Here is a 15,018-nt window from a genome sequence, read left to right as displayed (position 1 = left end):
GATGGAAGAGGCCCCCCACATTTGTAGCAGGCTCATGTAGCAACAAGACTAAGACTTGTGCACCCTTAATTAGGAACAGTTACCAAATGGAGATTCTATGTGTTCAATACTGAAGGGATCCATTTCCTCAGGAATATTTAAAGCAGACTACACAAACTACAGGGCAATTCCTAACAGGATATTCTCTCTCTTACAAGGGGCTGGACCATCCAATATAGGATGTCTTTTCCACCACGGGTTTAGTTGCTGGAGAGTGCTGTGCTGGTGGCCCTTGTAAAGACCATTCCCTTGAACACTGCTTACTTCAAAGCTGATGCATGACTAATCCTTGCACTGGCTGTGACGAGCAGCATTGCCCATATGCATTAGCTTGCAAATCCAGTGTCAGCAGCGGTGGCTGTTGAGTCAAAATTTGCATTGTCCCAAACATGAACAGATCTCCCTTCTCCAGCAACAGCAGCCTGGGCCAGGGAGAGGAAGTGTTTCTATCGTCCGTAGCTTAAGCTGTCAGTGTACTTATTTAGAAAAAGCTACAGCACTAGGGCCAGGGACTCTGAGGAGTATTTTGAGGCAGAAAATGACAGATTGCATTAAATGCAATGAGAGGTTAGGCATGGGGAAGGGATGTTGTATTAATAGTTTCTCAGCAACTAAAATGCCTGCATAGACTAGCGTGATAAAGTCTGATGAATTCAGATTGTCACTTCAAAGGAATGGTTTCTGGCATGGATGTAGTCACTGCTGTTTCACTTAAATGAATGGGAAGTTTAATCATCATGGACAGCTGTGGCAATCAGTGAAGGGAACTTTAATTAGCATGGAGTAGACTGCCCATGCAGTGAGTTGAAATTCCCATGGCAATAGCAGCATTAAATTGGACTGGCAGAACAGGGAGGCCTGTAGAGACTGACCACCTCCCCAGTTAGTTGGGGAAGATTATTTGGTGGGTGACCTTATTGTTACACTAAGCACAAATTATCCAGCTGGCCCACGACCTTCAATGACTGGTAACTGCGCTGGCAAATAAGAATGAAAAGTGCTGCATAGCCTACTCTTGGGTTTTCTGTAGTGTCAAAGCTAGTGTCAGCTGTATGCCTGGTTAAAGAATACAGATTTCATAGGATGCAGACAAATGCATGAGGCAGATAACAATGAATTAGCTTTCCTATATGACTTAGTTGCTAAAATGAATGGCACATGCTAATATCTAATTTCACTACAGTGTTAAATCCACCTACTTTCTGTTCTGCAAATAAGGCAAGCGGGGGGAACTGCACATATGGGATACCACACTGGCACATGTGAGGTATGTGGTGCGCAGGCTGCAGGATGAAGCATGTCTCTGGTCTATTACTGAGGAACTGTTATGTGCCCATGTTATTAAAGCCTGTACTGGAACATACACAGTCAGGGGGCAAGCTGCCAACTATTTCGGGTTTTAAAGAAAAAAAACACAATTATTCTCATCCATGTGGTTGACAAAAAGAAACTACGTACAGGTCCAAGTCATTGCTTCCTTTGTTCCTCTCTTTCACGTTACCCATAACTTCTGCATCAGATGAATCCACCTTAAGCCAGGTCTAGCCCATCATTAACCTTTTTTGTTCTTAGTTTAACTCCGCTCTTCCCCCCTTCTTGTGTCCCACAGGCACAGGGGCTGGTGGCGGGGCAGGAGCAGGTGGGAGGGTGCCTGGTAAGAGGAGGGCTCTGCTTTTGGGTGGTGCGGCTGGTTTGTACCACATGTAAGTGTCCATGGGACAGTGCCTGCAGGCATTTACACACAGGCAAGGCAAGGGCAAAGAGGGGGCATTGCCAAACCATAGTGGCAAGCTTTTACTCTCTCAGGTTTGGGAGACCATGGCTGCTGATGGAGCAGCAGGGTCACCAGGCGAGTGTGCACAGCCTAGCCTCAGCCTGCAAGAAACACTTGGCCCCACGGCCACTTCCTTCAAAGTGCTCTCCTGCAGCTCCTGCTCCTTTGCTTTACTTTTCCCGCCTGCTGAATGGCCCCTGCTTTGCATTTATCCAAGGAGCAGTCATGGACACACACCAGCCTAAGCCCTAAACTTCACTCTCCTCCTCTGACCCCGTTCTGATTCCCCTCCCTGCATCGCTGCTGCTTGCACCTCGCGCCGCTGGTGCCTCCCCGGGGACACACTCGTGCCTCTCCGTGCCGGCAGCTGGGGGGTTTGCTCCCACCAACTGTTTTCAGTTAAAATACTCCTCAGTCACCCACGACCCGCAGTACCTCACACGGCAGAGGGTTTATGTCTCGGGAACAGTGGCTGCACCTGTACAGGATTTGCCTTGTGCCTTTCCTCAGGCCAAAGGCAGATTTGGTCACCGGGAGCAAGACTTTGAAACAGGTCAGAGACGTTTGCTGCAGCAGATGTCACCGGACAGAGCTCTTTTACGTCACCCTTGTTCCAAAAAAGTCATTTTTCCTCAGTGAGGAGCCAGTGCCCAGCCTCGGGCCGTGCTGCCCCAGCACCACCCCTCTGCTTCCCCCGAGGGTGTTTCCCCCACCCAAATGAGCCTCCTGTGGGCAAGAGCACACCTCTGCCCTGTTCCTCGACTGGGAGCTCATCCCAGCTGTGCAGAGAAGGGGCAAGACAAGAGGCACAAGCCAGGAACATGCTGGACGACAGCTCCAGCCGGGGGGGGGGGGACAAAGCCAGCTGGAGCCTGGCCCCCCAGCCCGCCTTCGAGTGGGGCCAGCCTGCTCTGGCAGGACTGTGGGGGCGAGGCCCTTCCAGCACAAGAGCCTGTGTCAGGATGGGTGGAGAGCCCCTGGGCCCTGTCCAGAAAGTACCTGCTCCAAGGAATCACGAGCTCTTGCTACAAACAAAGTAGGGCTAATCTTTGTGCCCTTTACCCATTTCATTCCTACGTGACCATCTGGGCTCCTGTACAAGGCCAAGGACTGTGCTCCAGCTAGTTTAGCGTCCCGTCCCCAGCAACGGGCAACAGCAGACGCCTGGGGACGAGTGAAGCAGAGGGAAATCACACAGTGCTGCTGTTAAAGGGCCTGTTTAGCCCCTGCGGTAGAAACTTTCTTCGCTGGCAGCTGAATTTAAAAACAAGAAACCAAAGCAACCTTTCTCTCCCATGAGGATTCTGCAGTGCGCTGTAGCCTCCCGGTGAGGGATCAGGCATCAGGTCAGCTTTACATTAGATACCACATGCTCAGGCTTAATAGAAACTTGGCCCCTGACCCAAAACTATGCACAGCTTTCAGCATGCAGGTGGAAGGACTCAAAGTAGTTGTATTTGCCCTTTTATGAGGGATGGATCATTAGACATAACTTTAACGGAAATAGGGAGCTGAAGCTCATATTTACCCCATTTTCTTGACCGTTTTCTGCATTATTACAGCTTGGTCATTAATGTTCTCAGCAACCAGCTTCAGCGGTGCACGCGCTCAGAGCTGTTACCTCTCCCATCATACTGAGGTGGAGGTGGTGACTGTCGCTGATGTCTCTCTGCTGCCTGCTTCTCTTTACATACACCGATGCTCTCATGCTTGCCTTGCTTGTGGCTGGCTGCTGCAGAGAGGTAAACTCTGTGGCACCTAGTAATTTCTTATCTTTTTTTCTATATTAAGCTTACACCTTCTAAAGTTATCTTTTTACTCTCTCTCTCTGAAGTCTGTAGTCTTCCCTCAACTTATTCGGTGATGAAGATTTAAGGAAGTCTTCCTCCTTTTCTATAAAAACGAATATGCAGTTTACAAAAATAAGCAGCCATTCTGCTGTTCTTTTGACCAACTTCTTCCTTGGTGAGCATTTGGTTTGGGGCCTGTCTGATCATTGCTGTCTCTTCTGAGGATTATCCCAGCTAAATCCCCTTAATCTTGTCATGCTGTAATGAAAATAAACAGCTCTTTGCCCTTGCTTGGGAGGGAGATGTACTGAGGGAAATTCTTACCAGACATTCAAGTCATGAGTGAAGTTTAGCATTTTCAAACTTTCTGGCAGCAGCCTGATGATGCCATGTGAGTCAGTGCCTCACACAAGGACATAAACTTGTGTTCTCAGGCCTTCTACCATCCAAATATCTCAGTTGGGGCCTCAGTTAAAATTCACTAGCAACCTGTGAGACTGTAGCTCTCTGCCACCATTTACCCCATTTCTTTTGTGCCTTCCAAAATAACCCAGTCCTCCGGGAGCTGTGGCTTGCATTGCTTCCCCAGCTGCAACAGGGTGGGGTTTGTTGCTGCCCATGCCTTCCTCTCCAGACAGAAAAGCAACATGCTAAAGCTGTCGCTCATCTGCTTCCAACATTGTGCAGCTCATTGTAAAGCACGGGTGGTGCACAGTGGGCCAGCGGGATGGCAGCGCTGGTTCTCTCAGGGACAAAGTGCTGGGAGGTCACCACCCCAGACCATGGCCACCAGCCCCTGCACCTGAGGAACCCTCTACTTACACATGCTGCTCTCAAGCCCTTGCAATGAGGGGACTGACTCGCAAAGGGGAGTCAAAGTTGGTACTCGGGGAGATCTTGGTGGCGCTTCTAGAAATGCCTCCGCTCACGTTTTATCCTAGAAGTGACATAGGTAGAAAAAGGTAAGCTCCAAGGACATGCTCCACATCCTTCCCACATCAATCCTCAGGCCAGGGGGGACGGTGCAGCCACCCCTTTGCCTGCTTCCTTCCAGAGTGAGGGCAGCCACCAAGCACACACCGATGGAGACTTTCCTCTCTCTCTCTCTCTAGGCTTCAGTTCAAAGGAAGAATTGAATCCAAAGCCACTGGAGTCCATCTCCCAGGGGAACCCAAGTACGTACTTCAGAATTAATATCATAATTAAGTGATACCATTTTATTAATTACATGTTGCTAGAATGCATTCAAATTAAATAGCAAAAGGTAACCTTTCAAAAAAGAGTAAGAAACTCAAGGAACAGCAAGCGCTCTCCGCTAACCGCTCTCATACACGTAATTGTTTTTTGCTTCTACAGGGAAGGAAATATCAAGCAAGATTTAGCTTACCTGGGTGGGGAGATGGTGGCTGCTCACCAGTACCTCTTCCCGGGCAGAACCAGCTGCAGTATCCTGGGGTGCAGAGCTTCACTCAGGGACTTTCACGGTGGAGGACAGCAAACCAGTCTGTTGTGGCCAGGGTTAGATGAGCGAGCCCTGCTGACCAGAGCAGGCTCTCGTGGCTATGCTGAGTGTGGGCACCCTTCCCAGGGTAGTGGGCAGGAGGGAAGGAAACCACCCAAGAAAAGGACCCAGTGCCAGCTGCAGCAAGGAGGGAGAATCAAGGATTCCTCGGTCTGGGGATGGAGATCTAGGGTCCCCTGCTCCAAAAAGGAAATGTTCTACAGCCCTTTTTAATTAAAGGCAGATTTGCCCATTAACTCATCTTTAGGTGAGGCCCAGAGCAGGAGAAAGAGAAGGCAAGCTGCAAGTGGAGAGACGGGGTTGTCTGCTGCCTCCTCATGGGAAGCTGCCCTGGAGAGGGGGCTTCACCCTCCCACCAGCACCTGGGTCCTCTCTTGCCCATCCTCCAGCACCTGAATGCCATCTCTCGCAGAACTGGCATTTCAAGGACTCTTTACATTAACTACTGAACCAAATGTCTCTAGATTCCCAGGCACTCCTCCTAATACTTAAAAGTACTTTTTCCCCCCATCAAATACGTCAAATACACCTAAAACCGATACATAAATAATAAAGAAGGAAAGGGGAAGGATCTGCCCTACAGACCCAATTGCACAGCAGGAAAGCAGAGCTCAGTGTAGCAGAGATAGAGGCAGGAACAGCTGTGTTTCCAGTAGTGGAACTGAGATAAGTCACACCAGAATCAAAACTCTCATCCTGCTGATACCTCTAGGACCATAAAAGCTGTAATCAGATCTTGCCTCCCTGCAAATCTGAAAGTACTTGGCTCCCTATGGAGCACCTTTAGCCTGTGCTCTTCCAGAGTCCCGCTAATGTCCCAGCACCAAAATACTCCTGCTGTCTGAATCCCCCCCAGAAATTAAGTCTGTATACAAGTGTATGTAAATTTTTGCATGCCCAGACTCTGCTGGCTAACACACTCACATATATATTGCATGGGGTAGCTTCCTTTGAAGGACAAGAAATTCAGGAAAACTTGGCCGTTAATTGAAGTATTATTTGTCATGTGTTCCCGGCCTTGCCTCAAGATCTGCTGTGAACAAACATGGTTCTCAGTCACGCTTCTATAGTTCAGCATTATTACAATTAGAAAAACAGCCAGCCACAGGCAAAAAAAAAATGAAGGTAATGAGATGGGAGGCAGTTGCATAAGCCAGTAAGAACAATTGGTGCTTTGTAGCCCTCAGGCTACCTAATGATTAAAACACACTACTGTGGACAGTCTGATTGGTAGGAAACATCATCGGAGGGAAAACAAGAGATAGGGATGACCCGGACGCCGGAAGGGGAAAATGTTAATTAGCGCTCTAGTTAAGCCAAATTTTGATCCCACTCCTGGTCGCAGTCCAACCGATGAATGTTTTACCACTAACTTGCAGAGACATAAAAGCAGGTTGGCAGTGATGAGGACAGCATTCACAGAAGCACAAAGATGAGGTTCATCTGTGTAATTACAAGGAAGAGTTTGTTTGGGTGCAGGTGTAGCTTTTCTAGAATATTGCTTTCAGCCCAGAGAGGCAACACACAACAGCATGCTGCTGCTGCTGCACACACAGGTACAAGCCTACAGCTACATGTGAAAAGAGACCCCGCTCAGTCTAAACACAACAAGCAAAATCATCAGCCCTGATGTTTGTTTGAGCCCAGAATGAAGCTGCTGAATGATTCTCATTCAGAAGAACAGAGTTGCCAGTCAGCAGCTCCTTGAAAAGGCCCCTCAATGTCCTTCTCCCTGAGGCACATCCTGGACATCACACATTTAAGGGAACTGAGTGGGTTTTCCCTCCCTCCTGAGCAGCATTAACAAAGTATGTGAAGAACTGTTCCTGTTACAACTATTCTACCAATTAAGCCCAAAAATCCCTGTAGCCTGTGCTCTGCAGGTGGCCAAACTGCAAAATCCAAGGGTCACATCTGGCTTTACAAAATCTCACCACCTCTGGGCTGTGAATAAAGCGAGCCGAGCCCGAGCCACAGCTCTGAGGGCACAGGGCACGAGCCAGCTTGCTCCTGCGTGGCTGACCTCTCCTCCATAGCAGCCCCCAAACGAACCCCTGGGGACAGCTTCTTGCCCTTTTGTCACCCAGCGGGGCTTGGATGTTGCACGGGAGAAAATCATGCCAAGGACCATGTTCACCAATGAGGAGGACAGACTTGAGCCCCCAGCTGTGACTCGTCCTTGTCAAAGGCTTTTTGGTAGAGCTTGCACAGCAGGACAAGTTCCTGGATACAGACTTTGCTCCTCACAAGAAGCAAAGCTATCAGAAAGGACTAAAAGTATTTCCCGTGTTTCTGTATCTCTCCTCAGATTGCAAGGTTGATTTATCCTTCTTGATGGACGGGAGCTGGAGCATTGGCAAACGCCGCTTTCAGCTCCAGAAGCAGTTCCTCAGTAATGTGGCCCAAGCCCTTGGCATCGGCAGCGCTGGTCCCCTGATGGGCATCGTTCAGTTCGGGTAAGAGCTTCTCATCCAGCTACTCCCAGCGCCACGGGGCACAATTGCACACTCTGGCAGCTGTAGCTCTGCAGCTGACACGTGCCAAAGGCATCACTCCAGCTCTCACTCGGGAGCCGGGTAGCACAGACTGATCCTACGGCTTTTGTCCTGTTGCACATGAAGCAAAAAACTGACAATTGCTCTGATTTCTTCTTTTAGTGATGACCCTTCCACAGAATTTAACTTAAAAACTTACACCAACTCCAAGGACCTAAGAAACGCCATTGAGAAAATCCCACAGAAAGGTGGACTTTCCAACGTTGGTAGGTGATGGGGCTGCTTGCACGTCCTCAGCTTGGGGAAGTCTCCAGAGCCTGGGCTGTAGAGAGCCCACAGCTCCTCACTGGGTACGGCGGCTGTGACCGAACAGCCCTAGGGCAGGGCTGGCGAGGGGGTACTGCTCCCACTGTGGCCTGCTTGCACCAGTCCAAGGTGCTAAGAGTCCATCACAAGTGGACAGGATTTACCTTTGTCCTCATGGGCAGGTCTCACTGACACACCGGGGATCCTTGCTGACCCATTTTATCACCCTCAGACTCTCTGGGGCAGCGGGAGGGGCTGGCTGGGATTCAGTGCAGGGGGGCTCAGGAGGAACTTTGCACTGACAGCAGCAACCTCCTCTCCTGCTCACAGCCACTGAAGTCGCTTTCCCCAGCTCTCATTGGTGCTCCAACCCTTGAATCAGCCTTCTGCCTACCATTTCGTAAGATACTACCAGCCAGAGTGCTTCCAGACCTGTAGCTCATCCTCATCTCCTCTTTTATTACAGGGAAGGCACTTTCCTTTGTTAACAAAAACTTATTTTCGGATGCTAATGGAAACAGAGGTGAAGCACCCAACGTGGTTGTAGTGATAGTAGATGGGTGGCCAACTGACCGAGTGGAGGAGGCCTCCAGGCTGGCCAGAGAATCAGGGATCAACATTTTCTTTGTCACTATTGAAGCAGCTGCTGAAAGTGAGAAGCAGAACGTTATCGAACCAAACTTTGTGGACAAGGTATTTACTGGGCTGGGCTCTGGCTGGGAGCTTGGCTCTGACTGCATTTTCCAAGCTGTTTCATTCAGGGCATTTCCCTTTCCTTCTTACCACTTATGATTATTTCTTGTCCTGCTTATACTGTCTTGAGGTCTCCTGTATGAAGAGCCAGGCAGCAATAAGGAAGTCAGGAAGGGGATGAAGTCAGTAAATTTCTGGTTTGAGATGCGTCACGGAGCAAACGGCTTTTTACTGAGTAAACATTGGCACAAACCTGCAGTTGTGATGAGTTGAGAGGTTTTCCAAATATACCGTAGCATGACAAAGCACAATTGCAGCCTGCACTTTCCACAAGCCTCCTGCTGTCCATCTCCCACCCAGCAAAGGCTGAGAGCCCTGTCAACCTCATGTCAGTGCTGCATTTACGAACAGGTCCCATACATGCAAGTGTTGGCACACTCCCAACACGGGAGCATCCCAGTTGTCAATTATACTGGATAACTCAAATATTTTGTTTCCACTGTTGATGTGAGGTGGAATAGTCTCCTGTTACTTGTTTCTGCTGCTATGGGCTTCATGGTAGCTCGTGGGAAAAGAGTAAATCCCTGCCACGTGCAGAAAAAACAGAGAACTCAAGCCTTGAACGATTTGTATTTGGCACTAACGGTAGCCACCTGCTCAACAGTGCTTCAGGGCAAGCTGGCACCCAGCTATGGCAGGAGGTGCCTACCAAGTGCCAGACCAGGCTGGGCTCAGGAAGCAGGGCTGAGTTATCTGGTATTTTCAGAAAACAGATTCCCATATGAACTGTGTCACTCCGCCATGAAATAAATCTCCCATGAGTTTCAGAGCTGCTCCAGAGAGTTGTGTTCTCTCCGGTCAGCGTTTAATTGGATTGTAGCCTCATTTCCATTTAATGTTTTTAAAAGGGCAAAGCTACAGTGAGTCAGTCTCTGCTAACCTGCCAGGGACATGGCAGAAGTGGGAGTGGGCTCAGAATAAGAAAGTAAAGAGGGAATGTTGACTTGATACTGCTGCATCGTAACACTAAAACAGCAGCAAACAAGAGCAGGACACAGTGAGAAGCCCAGACTGGTGGGAACTGTAACCCCCTTGGAGCTATTAGGCTTTATGCAAATCAAGACCAGGCACAAATAAAACAGTGTCTCAGTCTTTTAAAACACTCACTCACATGGAGTGATAGATAGATAAATCCTGGCTTAACAAAATATTCTCACCCAGAGATCACAGGCACTAGTATTTAAAAGGTGCTAAAGCCAAGGACAATTTGATCTATTCTGGTCCCACTGCTCATTCCCCTGCCATCCCCCCAGCTGACTTCTCCCATTCCCCCTTCTGTGCCACCCCAATTTCCTACCCATGCTCATCCGATTCCCACTGACCCTACAGAAGCCTCCCACAGATCTGCTCCCTACAAGTATTCAGTTATAAAAATTAATGGTTTGGGGTTTGTTGTTTTTTTTTTTTTTTTTTAACTATTTGGCAGAGCCAGCACAATGGGGAATCTTTATGGGCTTTTTGTATTTTCACCAAAATTGCCTGGGTTTTTTTCTGCTTAGAAAGGCCTGTAGGCCAAGGATAACACACCTTCAGTCCCAGGTTTTAGTTCAAGGTAGTAGGGTTTGTCAGTAGTCAAAACTTTGTTGGCTGAAGTTGCCACCTGACAAACACACAGGCTCCCATAATACCCACTAGAGCCACACTAACAGCAGCTCTGTGATTTCGATGCTTTCTCTGAGAACAAGATAACTCATCTAGAAAAGCTTGACAAGCGGCACACTTGCTGATTACATTTCTTTCACTACCATAATATCAGCTCCGTCCCACAGCTTTTTTAAAAAAGGCAGGAAAAACTGTCTCATTACACAAGTATCTGTGATGTTACATCGACATCATTTCCCAGGGAAGCAGATGGTGACTAGAGGAGAGGCCACTTCAGACTCCAGCATTGCTCTTTCCAGGAGCCAATTTAACTACACACCCCAGCTGAAACAGGCAGACTCTGCTTTGATTGCCTTCGTCCTTGTGTTGTTGCCTTGCAGGCAGTGTGCAGGACAAATGGCTTCTACTCCATCAACGTGCCCAGCTGGTTCAGCCTCCACAAGGTGGTCCAGCCCTTGGTGAAGCGGGTCTGCGACACGGATCGACTGGCTTGCAGCAAGACGTGCCTCAACTCAGCTGACATCGGTTTCGTAATCGACGGCTCCAGCAGTGTCGGCACCAGCAACTTCCGCACGGTCCTCCAGTTCGTAGCCAACATCAGCAAGGAGTTTGAGATTTCGGACACCGACACCCGCGTCGGAGCTGTTCAGTACACCTATGAGCAAAGGCTCGAGTTCAGCTTTGACAAGTACAGCACGAAGCAGGACGTGCTGAGCGCTATTAAAAGGATCAGTTACTGGAGCGGTGGGACCAGCACGGGAGCAGCCATCAGCTACGCCTCCGAGCAGCTGTTCAGCAAATCCAAACCCAACAAAAGGAAGATCATGATTCTCATCACAGATGGCAGGTCTTACGACGATGTCCAAGTGCCGGCCATGGCAGCTCACCGAAACGGTAAGCTCTTCTATCGCTACCCGCTCTCCCTACACGCCTCAGCATTTATCCAGGCCAGAGAAATGCAGTTTGCTATGATTTGAAGACACCAGATAAAACCTCATGAAGGAAGAGTATCGCTTCACCCTGGGGACTCACTGAGCTCTAGCAAGACCAGCATCTGTTTAATATCTGAATGAGGAACCTAAAAAAAATTTTTTTTTCTTAAAAAAAAAAAAAAAAAATCACATAAAGCTAGCAAAAGGCAGCTGTGTCTAGGAGATCTCGTGGGATTTCTACTGTTTTAGTAACACACGAAGCCTCCTTTGTCTTTCCAGTCAGGATAGTCATACATCTTTCAACACAATTGTAAGACATTTGCATTGTAACTAGAACCTCTTGTTCAGGAGCCTGTTGTTCAGACCAGAGCAGAAGCTTTACTATTGTTTAAACCTTCTTGCTGTTGTCAAAATGTACTTCCGAAGCACAAACTAGACTTTTCCTCCAACTTGAAAATACCATTTTTACAGAGAGAACACTGAAACTCACTGCCCAGATTTTTGTGGCCTGGCAACTACATTTGCAGTATTGGTCTTAAATCAAATTTAATGCAATGGCAACTTTTATGCTCCTTCTAAACTCTGGGTTTCTTTCCAGGTGTTATCGCTTACTCCATTGGAGTTGCCTGGGCAGCCCAAGATGAACTGGAAGCCATTGCAACGGACCCTGATAAGGAACACTCCTTCTTTGTGGATGAATTTGACAACCTCTACCGCTTTGTTAATCAGCTCATCCAAAACATTTGCACAGAATTTAATTCCCAGCCACGGAACTGATGGACTCGAGCAAGGCGGGACCCTCGGGCACCATGCCAAAGTCACACCAAGTGCCCCAGGAGAAATGCCAGTCCTTGGTTCAAAGACATACAGGAGGCGTTTTTCTCTGGCACTTGCCAGTCAGCAAGGTTGATTGCAGCTCTGTTCCTATGCATGATAACGCTCTATGTAGACTGTTGATTTTATTTTTTTTTTTTCCTTGCAGGCTTCAGAAAGTCTGGTTTGGATGGATAGCGAAAGAGGCAGTAAACATGGAGGAAATAACTGAAGCTGTTTGAAAAGCTGCTTCCAGTGTAGAGCCCTGGCTTGCCTGATTCCCACTTTGGGCATACACAAGCTCCTTAAAATGTACCACCTTTTTCCTGAAGTGGCCAGGTCCCTTCAGGGAGCAGTCACACTGTTCAGCTGCTGTGGCAGAAGCACCTTCATGTGGCACTGCCAAGGAGACAACACCCAGGTCAGGGCTGAAATACCAGGCACTTTTTTTGGGGGGACATACACACCCACCCACCCCCCCCCCCCTGCAATTTGGGTACCTTCTTACAAGCAAGCATTCTCTTCATACAGCTGTGTTGTCAGCAAGTTAAACTTCAGCTGGTGTAAATTCAAGCACTGAGATTTATCCAAACCCAGAGACTGAAAAGCAAGTCAGAGGAAAGAGTCAAGCTGTGGGACCCTAAAACCGTTTGACAACCCCAGTAACATCCCAAATCCACAGAGCAGCCAGCATGCAGGAACTGGAATCTAGTCTCCTATAGCACTGCATCAATACTTGATTTTGAGAAGTATCTTGTCCCCTTAGCTTTCTTGCTCCACGCTTGTGCAACTCAAGGCCTGCAGGAGAGCTGCCAGGACAGAGGAGACTGAGAAAAATTGCGGGGTTAAGTTGGTTGGAATCAGAAAAGCATTTGAGACCCACTGCTGTATCATTACACCACAGCTCAGAAGAGTTTACAGCAGTCTCTAGTGTGAGGAGAGCTACTCAAGAGCCATTAACAGGATTTAAGAGGGAATTGTCTGAAGTTCTCACTTACACACTGGGGAAAGCATTTTGAGCATTTACAGACACCCTCTCCCACATTTGGGATTGACTTCCATTTTATGGATTGATTTCAAAATGAACCTACTACAGCCCTGGATTATTCAAAACACATGATTGTTTCTTAAGTGAACTAGGTATATCACTAGTCAGTAGGGGAGGAGTGACACACTAAGAGGGCCAAAAGAATTGCTCTTTTATGAGGAAGCAGCAGTAGCTGGTTACGTTTTCATCCAATATAATTTAAGAAAATATGTTCATTCAGCAATGTTACTGAAGGAAAGGGATGGAGTTTTAGAGCCAATAAAAATGTGTGTGCTCATGCACGTTATGGCAATCAAAGCCACACCACGTCAAGCTTGTGGAACTAAGAGGAAATGGGAAGAAATTAAAACTCAGTTTTCACATCTTACTCGCAAACCAGGCTTTTAATAGCAGTGATAATTTTGATAAACATGGTGGGTCATGGTTATTATTCACAAAAATGTTAATTGAAATAAATTGCCATAAGGGAGACTCTTTTCTGTCAACAAAATTAGCACAATCTTTTAAATCGTTGTTTAGAAATATAACTGAAATAGCTCAAAAATTACCAAGTAAGCATGATGCAAACTAATGAGAACAGCAGATTCTGCATGATCTCCCTGGTGTAATAACATAAGCCAGGCTGGGGTCCTCTCCAGAGGTTATCAAAACCAATCCAGGGTGAAACAGCAGTTTTACCCAGGGAAAGGTCAAATCTTCCTCTTAGAAGAAACATTCAGTTCCAGCTTTGACTGAAAATCACCAATAAAATAATGCTACCCAGCCAAAAAATGCAGGGAACTGCCAGCTTCCAAAAAAAGAGGCAAAACAAAGACATAAAATATATTTCTATGCAAAGTTTTTAACACTAATCTGTGCTGCTGCACTTCCACAGCAATAGCTTCTTGGCTTGAAAAAAGATTAAGGATAGAGAGTTAGGTAGAAGCAGAGCAACCCCTGAAACCCCCCATCTCCTGACCCACCTCCCTCACTACCATTCAGCCAAAAGCATCTTTCTCTGTCAACAAGGGTTATTACATAGGCTGGGCAAAACTCAGACACATACACTGAATTTACCTTCAGACACAGGATTTATTGTCTGAAGACTTGTTTGCTTGGAGTTTAATTTGGGGCTAGCTGAGAAAAAGTCTTAACTTTTAGCTACTCTTTATGTTGTGGTTTAATTTTTAATGCAACACCCTACCACCACATGTTGTTTTCCACACTGGCCGTACTTCTGCAGCACATAAGACTGGTACTCTGCAGGGACTCCTCAGCGTTTCACTCGTGCTCTGCCAGAAGCACAGCACAGGCGGCCGAGACATTAGGAACAGTTAGAGCCACACGTGTTTTTTAGGATATGCATTTTCATTTCTTCCCAAAGCTTAAACTTCAAGCCATGACGGTGAGCTTTCAGATGGTCTCTCCCAGGGTAGCTGCACAGCTATCTTCTGCGCCAAGCATTTATAAAGGGCACTTCAGGGCTTGTTGTTGTTTAAATGGTTTATCTTAAGTTTACAGAACAACTATGGCGTTCCTTTGCCACTGTGTGTTTTTATTAACTTGTCGGGTTGACCTTGAAATTGTTGGATCTCAGAGTAGAAAAGTGGTTTAATGTTTAATCTGACTTTCATCTAAACATAGGTGTCCTATTCATAAACATTGTAAACTTAAGCATAAGCCTCAAAACTTGTAAGAATACACCCTTCCACAAACAAAAGCAAGTGGATCAGTACGGAACACACTCCCTCTTTACCTTTCAAGGCAATCAAATTCTTTCTTTCTACTAGTGTCTAAATACTGTTTTATTCAAAATCAAGATAACTTACATATAAATCTCCATAAATGTTTGAGGGGGTACATTTGTTTGAAGAAAGCAGCAAAACTCCTTCTGTAACATATACAAGCTATTTTGAGCTTATCAATACAAGTTGCTGTATCTTTTGCAATAAAATTGTCCCAAAG

At 47.2% G+C, this 15,018-nt stretch overlaps 1 protein-coding gene across 8 annotated transcripts in view; it reads left to right on the top strand.

The window, feature by feature from the left end:
- VIT (vitrin) overlaps positions 1-15,018 on the top strand; it is a 56,557-nt gene extending 41,539 nt beyond the window's left edge. For all 8 annotated transcript variants that reach the window (XM_042789790.1, XM_033011073.2, XM_033011077.2 and 5 more), the window contains 6 exons: positions 4,716-4,778; positions 7,434-7,581; positions 7,783-7,886; positions 8,393-8,619; positions 10,662-11,175; positions 11,812-15,018. In XM_042789790.1, the coding sequence (XP_042645724.1) occupies positions 4,716-4,778; positions 7,434-7,581; positions 7,783-7,886; positions 8,393-8,619; positions 10,662-11,175; positions 11,812-11,990 (1,235 nt within the window). In that variant the 3' untranslated portion in view covers positions 11,991-15,018. The remainder of the gene's footprint in view (positions 1-4,715; positions 4,779-7,433; positions 7,582-7,782; positions 7,887-8,392; positions 8,620-10,661; positions 11,176-11,811) is intronic.

Source organism: Tyto alba, unplaced genomic scaffold (genome assembly GCF_018691265.1).
Source record: "Tyto alba isolate M040663 unplaced genomic scaffold, T.alba_DEE_v4.0 Super-Scaffold_16, whole genome shotgun sequence".
Taxonomy (NCBI): Eukaryota; Metazoa; Chordata; class Aves; order Strigiformes; family Tytonidae; genus Tyto; species Tyto alba.
The sequence above is the reverse complement of the archived record's forward strand: the minus strand, read 5'-3'. Positions and strand labels throughout refer to the sequence as shown.